The 23,078-nt window shown below is 42.0% G+C and overlaps 1 protein-coding gene across 1 annotated transcript in view; it reads left to right on the top strand.

Annotated features, from left to right (window-relative positions):
* The window catches only part of SYTL4 (synaptotagmin like 4), a 67,956-nt gene extending 45,105 nt beyond the window's left edge, over window positions 1–22,851 (top strand). Inside the window, exons 6-17 of the mRNA XM_082680842.1 lie at window positions 8,445–8,546; window positions 9,030–9,105; window positions 9,440–9,530; window positions 9,643–9,746; window positions 10,284–10,379; window positions 12,388–12,566; window positions 12,860–12,962; window positions 13,492–13,653; window positions 17,488–17,596; window positions 19,446–19,545; window positions 20,304–20,512; window positions 22,523–22,851. Of these exons, the coding sequence (XP_082536968.1) occupies window positions 8,445–8,546; window positions 9,030–9,105; window positions 9,440–9,530; window positions 9,643–9,746; window positions 10,284–10,379; window positions 12,388–12,566; window positions 12,860–12,962; window positions 13,492–13,653; window positions 17,488–17,596; window positions 19,446–19,545; window positions 20,304–20,512; window positions 22,523–22,671 (1,480 nt within the window). The 3' untranslated portion in view covers window positions 22,672–22,851. The remainder of the gene's footprint in view (window positions 1–8,444; window positions 8,547–9,029; window positions 9,106–9,439; window positions 9,531–9,642; window positions 9,747–10,283; window positions 10,380–12,387; window positions 12,567–12,859; window positions 12,963–13,491; window positions 13,654–17,487; window positions 17,597–19,445; window positions 19,546–20,303; window positions 20,513–22,522) is intronic.
* The last annotated feature ends 227 nt before the right edge of the window (window positions 22,852–23,078 follow it).

Here is a 23,078-nt window from a genome sequence, read left to right as displayed (position 1 = left end):
CATTCAGTCCATTGACATTTTAGGTAATTACAGATATGTATGTATTTATTGCCATTTAAAACCTTGTTTTCCAGTTGACTCTATGTTTCTTCTTTGTTCCTGTCTTTTTCTTTTTGTTTTTCTTGGCTTGATAATTTCCTTTTATTTTATGCTTGTGTTCTCTTCTTTTTGTTTTTTGTGAATCTGTTGTATATTTTTGATTTGTGTTGCCCTGTTTTTCAAGTATGTTAACCTCTACCTATATTTGCTTGCTTTTGACTGATAGACATATAGGCTCAAACACATTCTGAAAAAAAAGAATCTACATTTTCTTACTCTCCTTCCCCACATTTTATGATTTTGATGTCCTCTTTTACATCTTTGTGTTTATCCTTTTGCTGTTCCTTGTGTTTATCATCGCTTGCACAAATAGGTTTTTTTTTCTCTTTTTGATCTGTATACTGGCTAATTTAAGTGATTTACTTTCCAATTGTGATTTCCTCCTTCCTATATCTTCTTGCTTCTTTTCAATTTAGTGAAGACCTTTCAATATTTCTTTTAGGATAGCTTTAGTATTGCTGTATTCTTTTAGTTTTTGCTTGTCTGAGAAATTCTTTATTTCTCCTCCCATTCTAAATGATAATCTTGCTGGGTAGAGCATTCTAGGTTGCAGATTTTTCTCTTTCAAGACTTTGAATATATTTTGCCATTCCCTCCTGTCCTGCAGCATTTCTGTAGAGAAATCAGCTGATAGCCTTATGGGGGTTCTCTTGTAATTAACTCTATTTTTCTCTTGCTGCCTTTAGAATCCTCTCTTTAACTTTTTCCATTTTATTATAATATGTCTTAGCGTAGGTCTCTTTGGGATCATCTTGTTTGGGACCCTCTACTTTTGTATCTGGATATCTGTTTCGTTCTTAGGTGTGGGAAGTTTTCAGCCATAATTTCTTCAAATACATTTCCTTTCTTTTTTCTTTTAAATTTAGTTATTTATTTATTTTTGGCTGCATTGGGTCTTTGTTGCTGCACGCAGACTTTCTCTAGTTGCAGCGAGCGGGGCTACTCTTCGTTGCGGTGCGTGGGATTCTCATTGTGGTGGCTTCTCTTGTTGTGGAGCATGGGCTCTAGGTGTGTGGGCTTCAGTAGTTGTGGCTTGCAGGCTCAGTAGTTGTGGTGCACGGGCTTGGTTGCTCCACGGCATGTGGGATCTTCCCAGACCAGGGCTCGAACCTGTGTCCCCTGCATTGGCAGGCGGATTCTTAACCACTGCGCCACCAGGGAAGTCCCCTTCAAATACATTTTCAATCCCCTTTTCTCTTTCTTTTCCTTCTGGAATCTCCATTATGCATAGATTGGCATGCTTTATATTATCCCGTAGTTCTCTTATATTGCTTTCACTTTTTTTCTTTTTCATTTGGCTTTCTGCCTGCTGTTTTGATTGGGTAATTTCCATTATTCTATCTTCCAGATTACTTATTCTTTCCTCTGCATTATTCATTCTGCTGTTCGTTGCCTTTAGCTCAGCTTTTGTCTCGGCAAATGAATTTTCTAATTTTTCTTGGTTCCTCCTTATAGTTTCTCGTTCCTTTTTATAGTAATCTGCATTTCTGTCAATAGCCTTTCTTAATTCCTTTAGTATTTTCATTATCTCCTATTTGAAATCCATGTCTATTAAACTGAAGTGGTCTGTTTCATTGTTTGTTCTTTCAGGACAATTTTCTTGGTCTTTTAACTGGGAATCGTTCCTCTGCTTCTTCATTTTGCTTGTATTTCTCTTACGCTGTGAGTTTAGGAGAAACAGTTATCTCTTGGAGGGCTATTTATATGCAGGAGTGTTCCTGCGTAGGTCGTTTGGGTTTAAAATTTTTTTGGTGTGAGGGCTGATTTTGGTTTGGTTGTTTGCCATCTCTTTCCTCAGTGTGTGTTGGCTGTGCATGCTCCAGGGGAGATGGCAGGGGTGGGGGGGCCGAGGTTGGTGACTGGTCACAGAACCCTTGGCAGTGGCGGGTCTTACGCACTCCCAGGGAAGTGGGGGCAGTGGCTGGTGCCTGGTCATGGGACCCTTGGTGGCAGTGGGCTGCACACCTTCCTGGGGAGGTGGGGGCAGTGGTTGGCACTCAATCTTGGGACCCTTGATGATGGCAGCAGTCTGTGCCCATTTCTGGGGTCTGAGACGGCAGTGGTGGCTCACACCCACCCCTGGAGCTTGTGTAGGCAGTGCCTTGCTGCTTGAGAGTGTGTGCTCGGAGAAAGAAGCTCCTATGGTGAGCTCACCCCTCTCCTAGCACACCCGCCAACAATGGCGCCTTGCCTCTCCGGCGGGCCCATGCTTATTCCTGTATTCCCATGCTTGTGGCACACAACATCTTAGCCCCCTCAGGCTGTCTCCACGCAGCCAACCCCAGTCCTCTCCCTGCATATGATCTCCGAAGCCCAAGGCTCAGCACCCAACCCCCACCTGCCCCAGCGGCTGAGCGTCTCAGGCTGGGGAGTGCCAGATGGTGGCACTGACCTTCTGTGCAGGTCTCTCTCCACTTTGCCCTCCATAAACCAGTTGTTGCACTCTCCTCCAAGGCTCCGAAGCTCCCCATCTGTCCTGGCTTCATCTCCCCACCAGTGAGAGGACTTACCAGTGTGTGGAAACCTTTCCTCTTTTGCAGCTCCTTCCCAGGGGCACAGGTCCCATCCCTATTCCTTTCTTTCTTTTTTTTCTTTTGTCCTACCCCGTTACATGGAGATTTTCTTGCCCTTTTCGAAGTCTGAGGTCTTCTGCCAGCGTTCAGTAGATGTTCTGTGAGAATCGTTCCACATGTAGATGTATTTTTGATGTATTTGTGGGAGGAGGTGAGCTCCACTTCCTACTCCTCCTCCATCTTTATCCGATCCCCTGACCATACCAATTTTTTTTTTTCCTGTACGCGGGCCTCTCACTGTTGTGGCCTCTCCCATGCGGAGCACAGGCTCCAGAGGCGCAGGCTCAGCAGCCATGGCTCATGGGCCCAGCCGCTCCGCTGACCATACCAATTTTTGATGAGGGTATAGAGCAACTGGAATTCTCATACAGTGCTGGTAGGAATGTACAATGGTGCAGCCACTTTGAAAAACAGTTTAGTAGTGTCTTAAGTTAAATGTGCACCTACCTGTGAGTCAGCCTTTAAATTTCTAGGTATTTACTCAAGAGAAGCAAAAAAATATGTCCTAGAAGATATACAGATTGCCAACAAACACATGAAAGAATGTTCAACATTATTAATCATTAGAGAAATGCAAATCAAAACTACAATGAGATATCACCTCACACCAGTCAGAATGGCCATCATCAAACAATCTAGAAACAATAAATGCTGGAGAGGGTGTGGAGGAAAGGGAACCCTCCTGCACTGTTGGTGGGAATGTAAATTGATACCGCCACTATGGAGAACAGTATAGGGGTTCCTTAAAAAACTAAAAACAGAGCTACCATACGACCCAGCCATCCCACTACTGGGCATATACCCAGAGAAAACCATAATTCAAAAAGAGTCATGTACCAAAATGTTCATTGCAGCTCTATTTACAATAGCCAGGACATGGAAGCAACCTAAGTGTCCATCAACAGATGAATAGATAAAGAAGATGTGGCACATATATACAATGGAATATTTACTCAGCCATAAAAAAATGAAATTGTTATTTGTAGTGAGGTGGATGGACCTAGAGACTGTCATACAGAGTGAAGTAAGTCAGAAAGAGAAAAACAAATACCGTATGCTAACACATATATATGGAATCTAAAAAAAAAAAAAGGTTTTGAAGAACCTAGGGGCAGGACAGGAATAAAGACACAGATGAAGAGAATGGACTTGAGGACACGGGGAGGGAGAAGGGTAAGCTGGGACAAAGTGAGAGAGTGGCATGGACATATATACACTACCAAATGTAAAACCGATAGCTATTGGGAAGCAGCCACATAGCATAGGGAGGGCAGCTCGGTGCTTTGTGACCACCTAGAGGAGTGGGATAGGGAGGGTGGGAGGGAGACACAAGAGGGAGGGTATATGGGGATATATGTATATGTATAGCTGATTCACTTTTTTATAAAGCAGAAACTAACACACCATTGTAAAGCAATTATACTCCAATAAAGGTGTTAAAAATGTATTAGAAAAAAAATAAAAGAATATGTCCATACAAAGACTTGTACATAAATGTTCATAGTGGCTTTATTTGTGATCACCAAAACCTAGAGACAACCCCAGTGTCTATCAACAGGTGAAGGGATAAACTGTGCTTTGTTTATACAGTGGAATACTACTCAGCAATGGAAGGGAATGGACCACTGATACATGCAACAACATGGATGAATCTCAAAATAATCATGCTGAGTGAAAGAAGCCAAACAAAAAAGAGGACATACTGTATGATTCTGTTTATGTAAAATTCTAGAAAAAGCAAGCTAAATTTCAGTGACAGCAGATCAGCACTTACTTGGAGATGGGATGAGGAAGGAGAGATGGATTATGAAGGGGCACAAGGAAACTTTGGGGAGTGATAGATATGTTCGATAGCTTAATTGTGGTGATGGTTTCACCAGTGTATACATATGTCAAAACTCATCAAACTGCACACTTAAACATGTGCAGTTTATTTATGTCAGTTATAACTCAAGGTGCAAATGGGAAAAAATGACAGAAAAATATAACATTGACATCTTTCCATGTCAGCACCAAGGGTCTGCCTCATTCTTTTTGCTCTCTGTATGGTGTTTCATTGTATGTATGTACTGTGATTTTATCCACACAGCCTTGGGTGGGTGACTCATCTGTTTTAGGTAATGAGGCCCCCCTTTTTCCTTTGCGGATAAGGATGGCTTTTATTTCCTGAACCTGATTAATACATCTGGCATCATTGGTCAGAATGTAATTTCTGAAGCCCATTGCTTCTGGCTGTCTATGACCTCTTGTCTCATTGGGCTCAGAAGACTCTTATTTATCCTAAACATGGAAACAGATTAAGTGGCCATAAATGATCTTTTCCATAAAATTATGGAGCCTCAGAGATAATCTAATTCAACCCCCTTATTTTTACAGAAAAGAAAGCAGGATAAGTGATTTACCTGAGATCATACAGATAGTTAGAGCCCAGGACTCCTGTCTCTTAGTCTATTTTTCTACTGCACAGATGTCAAATAATTGCTTTTTTGCCTTACGGTGGTTTGTATCAGCTTTGGATCAGTACGTATTAATCTTTGGGAAAAAATACAAGCAGAAACACTCTCCATGGGCCATTATTAAACTACCTCTCTAGAGGAATGGTTCTGCTTTAGGTTCTTTATTCTTTGCAGCAAATGGGGAAAAATAATAGTTCTAAAGTAAAAATGAAATCAAACTCCCTGCTGTGTCTTCACCTATAAAGCTAATGCATCTCTCAAGAAATGACCGCTGTTTCACCTCTGGCATGCCTTAGGATTTCCACCCCAGCTGTCTGTTTTCATAAAGCTATCTCAAACATCATGTTATGTTAACTTGGAAAGTTTAGTCTCTACTGCCTAAGACGTTATACATTTTGGTTACTTCATTCTTTGCTCATTTGTTATTAGTTCCTTCATTTATTTGATAAATGTCTATGAATGCCTACTATTTTCCAGGCACTGTTTTAGGCAGTGGGATACACTGGTGAAGACAACAAAGTCCCTTGCTTGAGGAGCTTAGATTGGGAGTGGGGGGCACAGACAATAAGGGAATAATCAAGTAAATATGTTGTATATCAGATGTTAACAAGCGCTATGGAGAAAAATGAAGTAGATTAAAGGGAGGGAGTGCCAGGAAAGCATATGTGTATATAAGCTGTTTTATCTAGGCCAACAGGGGAAAAGTCTTAATAATATGATGACATTTGAGAGAAGACAGGAAGCAAAGAGGCACAAACCCTTAGAGTATCTGGGGGAAAGAGGTACTTTCTAGGCAGAGAAAGCAGCAGGTATAAAGACCCTAAGGTGAGTTTGTGTTTGGCACGTGTGAGTCATCTGGAACTGGTGAGCAAGTGGGGAGGGTAGGGGATAAAGACAGAGGTGAGGTGAGAAGCAGATCATGTAAGATATTGTTGGCACTTGTAAGGACTCTGTCTTTTACTCCGAGTGAGAAGGAGGGCTCTGAGTGACAGGATATTATTTTTTCTTTTTTTAAATTGGGGTAAAATTTACATAACATGAGATTAATCATTTTAACAGTTTTAAAGTATACAGTTGAGTAGCTTTTAGTACTTTCAGAATGTTGTGCAACCATCACCACTGTCTAATTTCAGAACATTTTCATCACTCCAAAAAGAAACCCCGTGCCCATTAAGCAGTCACTCTCCATTTCCCTCAGCCCCTAATGTGCTTTCTGTCTCTATGGATTTGCCTATTCTGGACATTTCCTGCAAATGGAATCATACAGAATATGGCCATTTGTGTTTGGCATTTCACTTAGCATAATATTTTCAAGGTTCATCCATGTTGTAGCATGTGTCAGAACTTCATTCTTTTTTATTGTCAATAATATTTCATTATATGGCTGTACCACATTTCCTTTATCTGTTCATCTGTTGATGGACATTTGGACTGTTTCCACCTGTTAGCTATTGTGAATAATGCTGCTATGAACATTTGTGTACAAGTTTTTGTGTGGACACGTGTTTTCAGTTCTGTATTGGGGATATATATATATATATATATATATATATATATATATATATATAAATGATTGATTGATGTTTGGCTGCATTGCGAGGCTTGCAGGATCTTAGTTCCCTGACCAGGGATTGACCCCAAGCCCCCAGCAGTGGAAGCGCAGAGTCCTAACCACTGGACCACCAGGGAATTCCCTGGATTTATATTTTAAAAACTCATTTTGGCTGCTGTGTTGAGGATAGATTGTATGAGGACAAGGGCAGAAGTAGGGAGTTCAGTTAAGAGGCTACTGCAACCATCCAGGAGCTAGGTGATGGTGGTTTAGACCAGAGTAATGGCAGTGGAGGGGGAGAGAACTGGTCATATTCTAGATATACTTTGAAGACAGAGCCAAGAGGATTTGCTAACACATTGGATAGGTATTTTGAGAGAACAAGCAGAGTCAAGGGTGATTCTTAAGATTTTTGACCTGAGAAATGAAAGGACAGAGTTGCCATTTGATGAAATTGAGGGAAGAGCAGGTTTGGGGGAGGATTAGGGCTTTGGTTTTGGACTTGCTGTGTTTGAGACATCCCAGCAGAGATGTCAAGTAGGATGTTGGAAATAGAAGTCTGGCGTTTGAGTAAGAGAGAAATTTGGGAATTGTTAGTTTATAGAGCATATTTAAAGCCATGAGACTAGATGAGATCATTTAGGGGTAATTCTAGATAGTGAAGAGAAGCAGCCCAAGGAATAAGCATGGACACAATCCAAAGATTAGAGGTCTAGGAGGTGAGGAGAGACCAGCAAAGGAGATTGAGAAGGAGCAGCCAGTGAGGTCAGAGGACCAGGAGAGTGTGGGATCCTGGAGGCCAAGTGAAATTACTTGAGACACTTCAGGAAGAATGATTTTTTTTTCCTTTTCTTGTTCTCACAAATTCCTTGAGGTAAGGGGTCCAGGAAATGTGTCCTTCCCTTTACAGATGAGAACTGCTGTTTTGAGTGCCCAGGGTCATCCTTCATTAAGCTGAAAAGGAATTCTGGTCTTCTGAATAATATCTTCAAAGCATACTGCTTATTTATGTATACACTTTATGCCCCACTGAGGGCATTTAGTCAAAAATTCAGTCAAAAAATAATTGAGTGCCCACTCTATGCTAGTCTTTCTTCTAGGCATTGGGAACGCAGCAGTGAACAGAATATGTGGTCACTGATCTCCTGGAACTTACTCTAATGGAGGAGAAAGACATTAAACAAATCATTTGTTTAAATTATTGAACAAATTAAGTAATTTATATAAAAGACATAAAAAGTTACACATATGATGACTGCTACCAAGGCATCAGGGTGCTTTAGGAGCATATTAGGAAGGTTACTAATCCAGACTTGGGGTGGGGGCATGGTCAGAGATCTCCAGGAACTGACATATAAGGAGAGACCAGAAGAAGCAATAGATTTAGCCAGAAGTTTCAAGTAAACAAGAAAAATGGCAATTGTGGCCATCCCAGGCAGAGAAAAGAGGGAAGAAGAAGAGCTTTGGCACATTCAGGGAACCAAAAGAGCTTCATCATTCTGGAATGTAAAGTATAAGGAGAGGTGGAGGGTGAAAGATGAGTCTGCAGACGTGAGCAGGGGTCAACTCATAAGGATTTTCTTGCCATGCTAAGGAGTTTGAACTCAATCCCAAGAGCAATGGGGAACCACTGAGCAGTTTTAAAAGCATACTCAGCTCTTAGAAAGATCACTTAGACTACCATTGTGAAAGGTTGGAAGGAAGCCTGCCTCCCGGCAAGAGAGCCCACTTCCTTTATGTGTTGGCTCTTGGTTTTTATTCTAGTGTTCCATTTGAAGTCCCCAAGCTGAAAAGTGGAAAGAGTGCCCTGGAGGCTGAGAGTGAGAGTGTGGATAGCTACATGGCTGACTCGGATAGCACGTCCAGGTGAGATGCCCCCAGTCCCTGCTGCTTCGCTCAGCCGAGCTCCCATTTTGTTCTCTAGCGCCAGGGTGCGGGAATCCACTGCCTTCAGCGTTCCTGACTTCTGTCCTCAGCAAGGCGAATGAAGTATTTTCTCTGACGTTGCCACAAGTCTTCCAGTAGCACTTCTACTGTTGGCTCTGAGCACAGCCTTCTGGAACATGCTAACTTCCACAGGCTGCTGCACCTTGGAGGAGTCTTCCTGGACCAGCAGCAACGGATGCTGCTATCCCTTAGGCTTGGGGGTTTGAGTGTTTGTGTTTGTACAGAGTTGCTTATCTAATCATCTGCATTCCTTCAAAGTAAATCAGATGTGAAGTTTACCTTCTGGATTTGGTTATTGCAATGGCCTCAAGCCAGTGGCTCTCTTTCCATAGAGCTTGGGTCCCTAGACAGAAGGGGAAGGGGAGAAGGTGATTTTATTATAGCTTCTGTATCTGCCTCCAGGAGAGACTCTCTGGATAAATCTGGCCTCTTTCCAGAATGGAAGAAGATGTCTGCCCCCAAATCTCAAGTAGAAAAGGTAAGCTTTATTTATTGGTTGGTCGATCTCTGTCTCTCTTTTGTCTGTCTTTGTCTGTGTATGTCTCTCTCTCTTTCTTTTACCTTCCTCAGGAAGAATTTAAATCAAGAGTTCAAACAAATTTTAGTTCAGATTCCTTTGGGAGCATTTTCTAAAGTTTTGGTTGAAACATGTGAGAAAATAGGTTTTGTACAATTTCCTAGGATTAAGTCCTAAGAGTAATCTTTCCTTTAAGTTTGTCATAGTTTAGTGAAAATCTGGGCCTTCCTCCTTACTCCACTCTTCCACCTAGTCAACTGTCTTTTTCCATTTCCTTGCCCTTACCTCTTCCTAGGAAGCTCAGCCTGGGGGTCAAAATGTGGTATCTGTGGACGAGGGTGAAATGATATTCAAGAAGAACACCAGAAAAATCCTCAGGCCTTCAGGTAGCTGGTTTCCCTTCATGGCCTTTTGAGATTGAAGTTCTGAGTACTTGGTGGGTTATTCGTACGGAGAAGAGTAGGTTTCTTTTGATTTGGTTTTCGGCCTTCCACTCAGAGTACACTAAATCTGTGATTGATCTTCGCCCGGAAGATGTGGGGCATGAAAGTGGCTCCTTGGGAGACAGAAGCAAATCTGTCCCAGGTCTCAGTGTGGATATGGTAAGTACCCTTGTATTTCACTTGGTCACTATATGAAATTTTATATATCTAAAGTTGACTTTACTGCCTGATACTCTCAATTCACCTGTTTCTTTAGGAAAAGGTAACATGAATCTTGATTTCCCCCTCAATTTCTTTTTTTTTTCAGTATCCCCCTCAATTTCTAAAGTAAATCTAGTTGCTGAATTGCTTGAAGAAAAAGACTATCTTTCACTGTCTCTTTTATTTTCTAAACATTGCTTAATATATGGTTGGGGGCTCAAATAAATACTTATCTTGAATATAATGTAAAGAGATGGCTGGGTTGGGGCAGTCAAATGAGAAAGAGATATTCTTATCTTATTATTTTGTGATTTGAGAAGGGTAGTTGGAATATAGTTTGGAAGCCTGAAATGGGGAAACATAAAGATAAGTATGTATGTGTGCATATGACACCTCAGAGCTTATCAACAATTATGGCCCCTACTAAAGGAAGGATATTCATCTTTGAACTTTTTCTTATTTTTATTAACTCTGAATCTATATTTATTTTTCAAGGAAGAGGAAGAGGAAGAAGAAGAAGACATTGACCACCTGGTGAAGTTGCATCGTCAGAAGCTAGCCAGAAGCAGCATGCGAAGTGGCTCTTCCATGGTAAGTTCTATTAGTTCTGTGGTATGGACATGTTGGTATACCAGGAAGGATGGAAGTGCCTCCCTAGAGCAGGATCAGGACCTGGGGAAATTCTCCTAGTCACTCTTTCTAGGTAAGTGAGATGCATTTGTTTGTTCCTTTCCTCAGTTTAGACCATAGTTGCTTAGTGCACAGTTAGGTGGCTTTCTCAGCCTCTGCCCTGGAGATTCTTACATCAGGTAGTTAGAGCTAGAGATGTTCATCATAGCCTTGTGAACAGTAACCCATAACTTCTCCCTTAAAAAGGTACCCAGGGGCTTCCCTGGTGGCGCAGTGGTTGAGAATCCACCTGCCAATGCAGGGGACACGGGTTCGTGCCCCGGTCCAGGAGGATCCCACATGCCGCGGAGTGGCTGGGCCCGTGAGCCATGGCCGCTGGGCCTGCGCGTCCGGGGCCTGTGCTCCGCAACGGGAGAGGCCACAACAGTGAGAGGCCCACATACCGCAAAAAAAAAAAAGGTACCCAGGCCATGAAGTGAGCAAGATCAGGTTTCTTCATCAGAGCATGTACCAAGTCTCACATTCAAGGGCAGTGAGTGCCATGAGAAGGGCCTTGGCAGGGTTAATTTGGCATCAGGATATGATTAAGGAACAACAGCATCAATCAGAATCATGAAGTTAAAGGGACATTTAAGAATCAGGACCTAGTTCTGTCATAAGTGTGAAGATTGATGTTTAGGGGAAACAGAATCAGAAAGCAGGGTGATTAGATGGTCCCACTCACACATAAGAAGAGAACAGTGGGCTTGCAGAGTCAATTATTACCTGAGAGGAAGGTATCTTTTCACCTCTGTTGGGATTTTCCCCCCAATTCTGATACAATCACTTTTCTCTGTAGGTCTTGACAGACATAGGTGGATAAAAGAAACGCACAGATAATTAAGGCCCCTTGTTTTAATTAGTAACTGACCCCTTCTAGCCAGCATTGTAGCATATATAACATACACCAAAATTGGACTGAGCTGCGTCTTACCTCTACTCCTTGCCCACCTTCTGGGGCAGTTGAAAATTAACAATAAAATGTGTAAAAAGAGGGGAGAAGAGCAGTTCGGAGCCTAGGTGAGCCATGAGCTGATTGATGAACCTGAGCAGTTGTGCGTGTGCCCTTAGCTGTCTCTTATACTCTGGGTACAAGACGACTGGCAGTACTGGCTGGTTGGTTGCAGGGGGCTTTTGTTTTCTTCAGTGACTATGGCTTTCTCATGAGGGAAAATGTTAGCAATGTGGCGGGGGGAGTGTGCCTTCGCCAGATGTTTGTGGGTGCTTTATCTTTTTTTGTTTGGTTGTTTTTTTGTTTTGTTTTGTTTTGTTTTTTGCCACGCCACATGGCATATAGGATCTTAGTTCTCCCACCAGGGATTGAACCCGTGCCCTCTGCATTGAAAGCACAGAGTCTTAACCACTGGACCACCAGGGAAGTCCCTGTTTGTTCTTTTCTTCCAGTTTTATTGAGATATAACTGACATAAAGCACTGTGTAAGTTTAAGGTATACAGCATAATGATTTGACTTACATATATCATGAAAAGGTTACTGCAGTAAGTTTAGTGAACATCCATCATCTTATATAGATACAAAATTAAAGAAATAGAAAAAATTTTTTTCCTTGTGATGAGGACTCTTAGTATTTACTCTCTTAACAACTTTCATATATAACACACAGCAGTGATAATTATATTTATCATGTTACACGTTATATCCCTAGTACTTATTTATCCTATAACTGGAAGTTCATACCTTTTGACCACTTTCATACAATTCCTTCTCCCCTGACCCCTTGCCTCTTATAACCACAAATCTGATCTCTTTTTCTGAGTTTTGTTTGTTTGTTTGTGTTTGAAGTATAATTGACCTACAACACTATGTTAGTTCCTGTTACACAACATAATGATTCGATATTTATGTAAATTTCAAAACCATCACCATGGTAAGTCTAGTTACCATCTGCCATGTGGGTGCTTTATCTTCAGAGTACGATTGGCAGCATGATGAGCATTTATAGCGAAGCTGGCGATTTCGGGAACATCTTTGTGACTGGCAAGATTTCCTTTTCCCTGAAGTATGAGCAGCAAACACAGGCTCTGGTCATTAACGTGAAGGAGTGCCACCATCTGGCCTATGCTGACGAAGCCAAGAAGCGCTCGAACCCGTGAGTGCTTCTGGACCCTGCGCGGTGCTTGGAGATGATCAGACCCCAGCATCTCTCTGGGCACCCTTGAATCGAGGCTCTCACTTCCTAGGCAGACAGGGAGGTGTGATTGAGAGTGGTTAGGGGAGATGTGGGAAAAGGACCAGGATTGAGAAAATGCAAGAATGGCAGGTCTAAGAGGACTCGATGTAACATTTTCATTTCATCATGGCATATGTATATGGAGAGGAAGAAAATAAGGAATGCGCTTCCAAAAAGACAGCAAATTACTCAGTATTCTCCTTGGTTTTTAGATATGTGAAGACTTATCTTCTGCCTGACAAATCCCGCCAAGGAAAAAGAAAAACCAGCATCAAGCGGGACACCATTAATCCGCTATATGATGAGATCCTCAAAGTAAGTATCTAGAGCCCGAGAGGGTATGAGAATTTGATCTGTCTTGTGTGCTAAGCTGTAGCTATTCCTCTGCTATGTGGGTGGTCGACATGGTTTTCAGTGGCCATGTCTGTGTTTGAGGATATACTATGGGCATCTGTTCATGTCCTGACCTCCCAGAGAAGAGAGCAAAGCTGATCTGACTTTCTTGGATTATTGTGAAGTTGGAGGTCCACATGGCCACAAATCTCATTTTAAAGAGTCATTTGCGATCAGGAGTCTCCCTGGCAGTTCTTTTTGAATATTCCAGTGTTCTCTCCCCCACTGAAGGAAAAATTAATATTCCAGGTCCTCCAATGGAATATGGTAGGTTTTTGTGAAACGGGGTAAGTGGAGGCTTTGAGGGAGGAAACTCAAAGTGCTTAGGGACTAAAGTGATTTGATATTCAAGACTATGGACTTTGAGCATGGTTGCTCAGATTTTGGAGTAATCTTTTCCTGAGGAATTACCGTGAACTAATCATCTTGGGCTTCTTCTTTCCTTTCACAGTATGAGATCCCAGAATCTCTCCTGTCCCAGAGGACTTTGCAGTTCTCGGTTTGGCATCATGGTCGTTTTGGCAGAAACACTTTCCTTGGAGAGGCAGAGGTCCAGATGGATTCCTGGAAGCTTGATAAGAAACTGGATCATTGCCTACCTTTACATGGAAAGGTAGTCTGCTTTAACAACTCCTTACAGAGTTTGGATCTGAGGTAGAATTGCCTGCAGTGACTTCTGCTGGGACAGTTTTGAATGCAGTCTGTGGAGTTCTAGCACACCCTGCTGGCGTTATTGAGTTTAACAGTAATTTCAGATGCCATGGTTTTCCTTTGAAGTCTTTCTTATGTGTGCCAAGCTTTGCCTCCTGATCTTCCAGAGTCTGGGCGTATCCTAACATCCTAACTTGTGCCTCTTCTCCAAGCTAACTTTTTGGGTGTATCCTAATCTGCACTGGTTTTCCAAACTACCCTTTTCACTAAAGAAGTGGGGAGTAAAGCAATTCACGGAGTTGCAATTGCTGTGCTCTTGGTCACACAAGCCAGGGACAGTTTTACTTTGGAGATGGCATCTCGGGTGAGAGTGTGGCAGTGTGCATAATAGTACCTGGGATCTGAGTGCAGACCTGGATTTGAATCCAGGCCCTGTGATTTACCAGCTAGGTAAATCACCTAAATTAAAGGTAACTTACAGGACTTCCCTGGTGGTCCAGTGGGTAAGACTCCACGCTCCCAATTCATGGGGCCTGGGTTCAATCCTGGTCGGGGAACTAGATCCCACATGCATGCCGCAACTAAGAGGTTACCTGCTGCAACTAAGAGTCCGCATGCCGCAACTATGAGCCTGCCACATGCCGCAACTAAAAGATCCCACATGCCTCAGTGAAGATCCCAAGTGCCACAACTAAGACCCAGCGCAGCCTAAATAAATAAATAAATATTTAAGAAATAAAAGAAAAAGATAACTTAGGTAAGTCGCCTAACTTCTGTGGGCCTTAGTTCCTTCACCTATAAAGTGGAAATGATAATAATATTGTTCTTCTGCAGGATCATATACAGAATACCAATCAGTGCCTGGCACATAAAAGACATTCAATAGGTTACTGTCACTCTGGTTAAGATGAAATGCTAAAACAGAGTTAGGACTTCTTGATTATCAGAACTGTTCAATAGCAAGGTTCTTCTGTAAAACTTTTTTTACACTAGCATTTTCAATGCTAAAAATAGTACATGTTACATAGAATGCCTTTGGAAAGATGGACATGAAACTAGTAGTAGTGACTGCCTCTAGGAAGAGAGACTGAGGTGGGAAGGTTTAGTTTTCTCTATATGCCCTTTTATAACATTTGAACTTTTTATCAGGTCTACGTATATTGCTAATCAAGAACATTAAGAATAAAAAGATTTAGTGCACGATTCAAAATTAAAACAACATGGGAGTGTATAAAAAGAAAAATAGGTTATTTCCATTCCATAGAAATACTACTGTTATCAACCACTTGGATATCTTTATAGAAATTTTGTATTAAGCAGCACAGATATATATACATATGGATTTACATTTTTCCTTTTTACACAAATGGGCTCTTATCATTGTGTATATATATCTTGACTTTTCATTTAACAATGTGTCATTTACCATGGACATTTTTCTATGCCATCACTTACAGATTTATCTCATTTTAACTGCTGGATAGTATTCTTCATGTACCTATATTATAATTTATTTACAATCCCCCCACCAATGGGTATTTAAATTGTTTGCCTCTTTTTTTGCTATTAAAACTATGCTATAGTATATCTTGATCCTCTTTTGTGAGTGTAACTGTAGGAGAAGTTTCTGGTGGTGAAATTGCTGAGTCAAAGGAAATGTACATCCAGTATTTTGATAGCTACTTCCCTCCAAAAAATAGTAACAATATTAAAAATGTCCCTAGGAAAGCAGTTATCACCAAACTATAGCATATTATTAGAAATTTAGAATTTCTGAAGCATTTGACATATAAGATATTCTCTCTGGGGCCTACAGTTGATATAATTATATTGGAAATGTCACTGTAAGCCATCATGAGCTACTGCCAATAAAAAAATGTCTTACATAAAAAGAAAAACCTGCACTAAAATGGAGCTGTTTGCTCTTTGCAATTATTTTGAGCCAGAATGAAAATATGCTACTGAAACAAATACGCCAATTATGCCAATTTCCAGCTAAGGCTAAACTCCAACTTTTCAGAGTCCACTAAAGTTCACAATCTAGAGACTAATAAATTGTGTAGACATTTTATAAACAACAAAAAGACCACTCCAGTACTACGTATCTATTTTAACTGAAAACATTCTACATTTATTGTCTCTGATTTTTCTTTTTTTGCCCTAGTGATCCGTTTGCTCCCATTCAGTTTTCTCTTCCTGGCATCCACCTCCCTGTTCTTCTGTGTCTCTCCCATACACTACACTTCTGTGCATTCTGGGTATGTGGTACATTTTTCCAAACCAGTGGGGATTATACCTTCCTTGCATTGCCATGCTCAGAGTTGAGGCCTTAGGTTAGAGGAGCCCCAGTGAACACGGGCAGTGAAAGAGCACCTCTGATCTGCACCAGCTCATGCTCTGGGTACCAAGGCATAAGGGACAGAGCCATGCTGAGAGAGCCAGTAGAGTGAAGCAGTCCTGCTGCCCACGGCCACTTGCTGCTCATCCCACATATCCACTCATTCACTCTTGCATTCATTCAGGAAATATTTGTGGAGCATCTACTATGTGCCAGGTACATTGCTAAGTGTTGGGCATACTAGGATGAACAACAACAAAAAGGCTTGATTCCTGTCCTCCTGGCATTTAGATTCTAGTGGTAGATGCAGTCATTAATCAAAAGTAACCTAAACAAATGTAAAATTAAAAATTGTGGCATATTCAAATCCTTGTAACAGAGTTTCACCTAGCCCTCAAATCTTTGCAAGCTCTCTTTTAAAAAAGACTTTTTATCTTTGAAAATCATACAAGTGATACATGCCATTCTCATTAAAAAGACACTATCGATATAGACAGAGTAAAAAGTGAAAGCCCTCTTTCCTTTCCCCATTCTACTCCCCTCCTTAGAAGATACAGGTGTTATGTCTGTATGCTTCTGGGTTTTTCTATGCAGTGTAGTATAGTGCTTAAAACCATGGATTCTGGGACCAGTCTGTCTGAATTTGAATCCTGGCTCTGCCAATTACTGGGTGACCTTGGGCAAGTTACTTAACTTCTCTGTTCCTCTGTTTCATAATCTGTAAAATGGGGATAATTGTACTCATGTCATAGGGACTATCTTGAGGATTAAACAAAATGATATAATTAAAATACTATAACAGTACCTGGCACATAGTAAGTACTATATGAGTGATAATGATAATAATCATTATTTACATACATATATATTTACATATACAAATGTGAATATATTTTAATATAAGTGGGATGCTTTTTCTGCATCTTGCCCTGTTGACTTAACAGTACATCTTGGATATCTTTCTATATGTCAGTGTGTAGAGATTCACTGCATCCTTTTTGATGATTGCACACCATATGCCATACAATGGCATTAAAATCACTCATTTAACCTTTCCTGTATTGATTGACATTTAGGTTGTTTCCACTTTGGGGCTATCACTAACAATGTTGGTAGCAAGATTCTTTGTCATGGTGTCAGTCCCCTGTCAGTTTGTATGGCAACTTTGCTGGCAGACCTTTGAGGGTATTTGGAATCTAGTAATGGTATCCCCAAAGTAGCAAAATAGTAGGCATTGCGGAAGACTCTTTGTTAGTTCTTCCTCAGCTCCTTCGGAAGAAACTGCCTTAGAATCCTGTGGCTGCCATGGCCTAGGGATCGTGGATGGTATTCATAAGGAGAAGGATCCTTTTACGCTGTGAAACTGTTCTTGGGGGTAATTTTAGAATCTCCTCAGCGAGAGGTCTCAACAACTCCTGAACCGCCCAGCTTGACCTATTGGGTTTCCCTGTGTTTCAGATCAGTGCTGAGTCCTCGACTGGCTTGCCGTCACACAAAGGCGAGTTGGTGGTATCACTGAAATACATCCCAGCCTCCAAACTCCCTGTTGGAGGTGACCGGAAGAAGAGTGAGTTTTCTTTGGGGCCCTGGATTTAGCTCTTAGTTTTCTACACAAGATCTGTGCGAGGTGGTGCTGGCTAGTGGCTAGCACTATTGGAGAGACCAGATTACGATGCACACTGGATCATTTTCTAGGGAAGATTCCTTTACTAAGTAAGCCATTTCTGTTTTTCAACCAGAAGGGAATGCCTTAAGAGTTGGATTCCCTTTTTTGTTTTTATGTTGTTTTGTTTTGTTTTGTTTTTGATGCCATTAAACTAACTTGGTCTTGGTCCAGCTCTGACAGGCTACTAAGAGGTCAGAACAGAACAGAAGCTTCAGGACTGAGAGAGGGTGGTTGGAAAGGGTGGTGTATAAGTATAAGGGACAGGAAGTTGAAGGCTGAGGAAGAGTAAATCAACACACCAGGCATAGTGACTGTGGATATGTAGGTGAATAAGATACTATATTTGCCCTCCCTTGCACAGTTTATTTTAGAAAGTAATATAGTCATCTGCTAAAAGAACACAGATAAGGCAGTGATGAATTCTGTCTGGTTATATTTGGGAGAATTTTAAAGAGGAAGTAATGATGATACTGGACTTAAGACTTTACCAGGAAGAAAAAGAAGAGGATGGGGTGAGAAGAGCATTTCCAGAAGAGGAGATAGCATGAGCAAAGGTTTGAAAAAGGCATGGTAAATGGGGGGTTGTATGTAAGTGTGAGGCAGTGAACTTCTTAGTTGAGTGGGGCTAGAATTATGGTATATAGATGTGGAAGTAGGGCTGGAATTGTTGATGAGGCTGCAGCCTAGCTGAAAAGGGCCATGAATGTAATGGTAAGGAGTTGAACTTGACACTTTGGCAACGGGAAGCCAAGTTCTTAAAAAGTTACCTGCAGCAAAGTCTAATCTATAGGATTTGGGGAAGTCAGTGAGATTCCCAAGGAGGGTGTGCAGGATAGCTAGAGAAGAGAGGCAAGGATAGAACCAGAGGGAACACTTTAGAGAATGAAGATGGGAAGAGAAGCCAGTGAGGTGGAGGCTTATCAGGGGAGAGCAATGCCGGGAGAGAGCTTGAAGAAGGGAGCGGGTGTTGTCAACAGTATTGAAATACCACTGGCATGTCGGGCCCAATGAGAAGACACAGCTTATCGGCATTAGATTACATTTTCAGTGGATCAGTGGAAGCAGATGCCAGATTTCACTAGAAACTAGGTTGAGTGAATGAGGCAAAGAAGTAGAGGCAGTGAGTGTGGACTCTTTTTTTCCAGGATAATTGATGGTGAAAGAAAGGAGAGCCAGGGAGGACAGCTTGAATAGGAGATAAGGTTGAAGGGAAATTTACTTTTAAAAGGATTTTTTAAAGCCAGAGGTGAGATTAGCATATATTTAGACTGAGAGGATGGGACCAGTAGAGAATGAGATATTAAAAATGGGAGGTGGGGGTTGAAATTGATGATGCCTGATGAGTCTTGTTGACATGGGGATGGGATCCAGAACACAAGTGGTGGAGTTCCCTTTTTTCAATCATTCAGCAAACATCAGGAAACTTTATTTCTCTATGCCTCAATTTTCTCATCTGTAAAATGAGGAGAATGATGGTATATATCTCATATGGTTGTTTTGAGGAATAAATGCTTAATGTTGAATCAGGCACATAGCCAGTTTTCAATAAGCCTTTGTTGCTATTGTTATGACTTGAGCACCTATTTCTCGCTGTTAGGCGCTGTGCTAGGCACTGAGAATACAAGACAGGTGTGGTCCACTTATCATGGAAGTTGCTGTCTTCAGGAACAAGGAGAGGAAGTGCTATGTAGATAAAGCTTGAGAGAAAGAGGTGTCAGAGCTCACTTGCTATGTCTGACATCCCTTCCAGGTACAGGTGGGGAAGGGGGAGAGCTCCAGGTGTGGATCAAAGAAGCCAAGAATCTGACAGCTGCCAAATCAGGAGGGACTTCAGACAGCTTTGTGAAGGGGTGAGTCCCTGGACCAGCACCAAACTAACCAGTTTCAGGACATGAGAGTTAAGAGAGGAACCCAATTTAACCTTTCTCTGTAGATATTATCCCTGTGTGTCCTGCCACCTCCAGCAACCAACTTGTTCCTGAAATTAGGTAATGGCACAACCTCCGCTACCACGTTTCCACTGGTCTGAGCTCAGTTTGGGCTGGGCTGTAGTGTTGATTTCCAAAAAGGAGCGTGGTAGACAGTTAGGTCTGACTTTTCCTTTGTTATAGATTTATGCTCTTAATTAATCCTGAATAAAAATCTGTGTTCCCTGACTGTCAAGACCTGGGGACTCAGGACTTTGTTCCCCACAATATTTAAGCAATGGCAGCTTTCCCCAAGTTACAGCTCAACCTACTGACTTAAGTTCTCTAGCAAATCATGTCTGGCTGTGCCTATGCTTATTACTGTTGTTTTTATTAAACAGGACTTTTCCCAATAGAAGTGGAGCCAAATATTCAAAACCTATTTTTGATGGCATATAGACAATAGCTCCCTAATAATATTGTATTAATTTTCTCTCCAGGTAAAAGGAATTGAATCGGGTGAATGATCTAGTGGAGGTGGTAGGAACTATGCTTCAGCAGATTCAGAGGAGGGAGAGTGTGTCCTCGGATCTGAGTGTTGACTCAACTTCCTGGGCTAGACCTGTGGGAGGGGAAAGGGAAATTTAGATAGATATTGCCAGGTTTGAGTAGGTTGTTGATTCCTCCGCACCCTCTGCCAGATACCTCCTTCCCATGAGGAACAAGGCCAGTAAGCGTAAAACTCCTGTGATGAAGAAGACCCTGAATCCCCACTACAACCATACATTTGTCTACAATGGTGTGAGGCTGGAAGATCTCCAACACATGTGCCTGGAACTGACTGTGTGGGACCGGGAGCCCCTGGCCAGCAATGACTTCCTGGGCGGGGTCAGGCTGGGTGTTGGCACTGGTGAGAACCTCTCCCCCACCCTCACTGTCTTCAAGGCCTCTTAGATATTTCATTCTGAATAGACCCATCACCCTCCCTACACAGCTCCACTATGTCAGGAGTTGTCTTCTTTCAGTTAACATTCAGCCAGTGTTTACTGAGGACCTATTATGTGCAGGGCTGAGGGGAGGCTGAGCTCCTGCACTTTCATGTGTACAGGTAAATGGGACCCTGATTTCCAGGAATGCCATCATCTTCCCACCAAAAACATATAAAAACCTACATATATCTGTACCTCTGATTTCCACCTTCCATCCTGTTACATGAAAGAAGGGTCCTTCCTAGCAAGGGCCAAGCTCTTTCCAAGTGTTCTAGATCACACCCTCTCCTTCTCAGTGACCTTACTTCTGGAATCTCCTATCTATCCTATCTGATCAGTTTTATTCTCTCTACCTCCCTACTGGAGGAGAAAGTACATATACTCTGGTATTTCCAGTCTTAATAAACAGAAACAAACCTTCCCTTGACCCCACGTCTCCCCTCTGATTTCTTAAAGAGTGGTTTCCATGGCCTCAGCTCTCCTTTAGTCTTCAATCCACTGTGATCTGACTTCTGTCCCACCATTCCACTGAGTAACTGCTTATGCCAAAATTTTGTTTTCATCATCCTAGAATTTTCATGCTATTTAGCATTAGCTGATCACTCCCTTTTTCTTGAAATACTTTGCTTCTCTTGACACCACACTTTTCTTTGGGACATCCTCATTCTCTACCCAAACTCTAAATATTGGTGCTCTCAAGGCTTAGTCTTGAATTCTCCTTTCTTTCTCTACAGTTTCTGCATTCCTGTGGCTGTAAATATTACTTGTATATTAATAATTCATACAAAGCATTTAACACAAAGCATCTAGAATGATGTTCTTACACATGTAAGCCAGTTCATGTCAGTCCCCTACTTCAAACACTTCAGGGGCTCCTACTGCACTTAGAAAGCAATCCAAAGTTCTCACCATGCCAATAGACCCCTGTGTCTAGACCCTCTGTTCCTTTATGATCCATCATATAGTACTACTTGCTCACTATGCTCCAAACACAATGACTTGCTTTCTTTTCTCCAAGTATACCAAGCTTCTCCCCACTTCATAACCTCTGCAATTAGTGCTCCCTCTGTCTGGGAAGGCTGGTTCCTTCCAGTCCTTCAGCTCCTGACTATATGTCTCCTTCTCAGAGGGGCCCTCAGATCACTTAATCTAAGCGAGGCCTTGATCTAGGTACTACAAGTCACCCTGTTTATTTGCTTCATGACACTTACCTCACTATCTGGAATACTCTTGTTGATTTACTTGTGTATTTTCTGTCTTCTATATTCAAATGTAAGCTGCCTGCGGGCAGGACTTTTTCTGCTTTATTTACTACTGTATCTCCAGAGCCTAGAAGAGTACTTGGTACACAGTAGGCACTTGATAAATCTTTGTTGAATGAATGAATATACAAGAGAATAGAAATGAGGCCCCATATGATCTGAACTTCAAGCCTGGAGTCTACAGCCAGAAAATAAAGGTGTTCAGCTTCCTTCCTTCCTTCCTTCCTTCCTTCCTTCCTTCCTCCCTCCCTCCCTCCCTCCCTCCCTCCTTTCTTCCCTCTTTCCTTCCTCCCTCTCCCCCCTCTCTTCCTCCCTCTCCCCCCTCTCTTCCTCCCTCCCTCCCCTCCCCTCCCGTCCCCTCCCTTCCCTTGTCAAGTTGGCAATAACAGAAGGGCTATAGCTGTAACAGCCTTAGAATAAGAAGTCTCGAGCTACCGTGTGCTGTTTCGAGTCTCATTTCATCAACTTTAAGTCTCTTGACGGAGTCTCAAGAGCACAGAAATAGCTGTGCAAAATCAACAGGGAGCCATTCTCAGACCGCTGTCCCCATCAGCCCATCTTCATAGCGCACTGTCTTTTATGGGGTGCTACCCTTAATGCATAACCCATATTTCTCAGCAGGCTGAGGAATGGGGTCCCTGTTCAGCCTCCTCTGGTGTTTCTCCTTAGGGATCAGTAATGGGGAAGTGGTGGACTGGATGGACTCGACTGGGGAAGAAGTAAGCCTATGGCAGAAGATGCGACAGTACCCAGGGTCTTGGGCAGAAGGGACTCTGCAGCTCCGTTCCTCGATGGCCAAGCAGAAGCTGGGCTTGTGAGCCCCTATCCTCTGCAGGTCCAACCTTGTCTAGGGCAAGTCAGAGGAAGCAAAGAAACCAAGGGTGAAGATGTATAATTTAGTGTGTGTGTATGTGTGTATGTGTGTGTGTGTGTGTGTGTGTAAACGTGTATTTCTACAAATCTCATTATGCTAGAGTGATGTAGACTATCCCTTTTTAAAGCAGCCTCGAAAATAAGCGTCTCTTCAAAATGTTTTTATTTGTGCATAAACTACTATATATTTTCAGAGTCCATGTTTCTTATATCTTTATGAGATTTAATTAACTTATCTTTTAAAACAACTTTTTATCACCTGTCTTGCTATCCTGGTTCTTCCTTCCCCAGGAAGCCCTGGCTGCCTTTGGCACTCATACTGGTCTGTGTTTCAAGGTGTGCCTGGTCTGAG

The sequence above is a fragment of the Grampus griseus genome, assembly GCF_964374135.1.
Source record: "Grampus griseus genome assembly, chromosome: X".
Classification (NCBI taxonomy): domain Eukaryota; kingdom Metazoa; phylum Chordata; class Mammalia; order Artiodactyla; family Delphinidae; genus Grampus; species Grampus griseus.
This window is presented reverse-complemented; position numbering and strand designations above follow the sequence as displayed.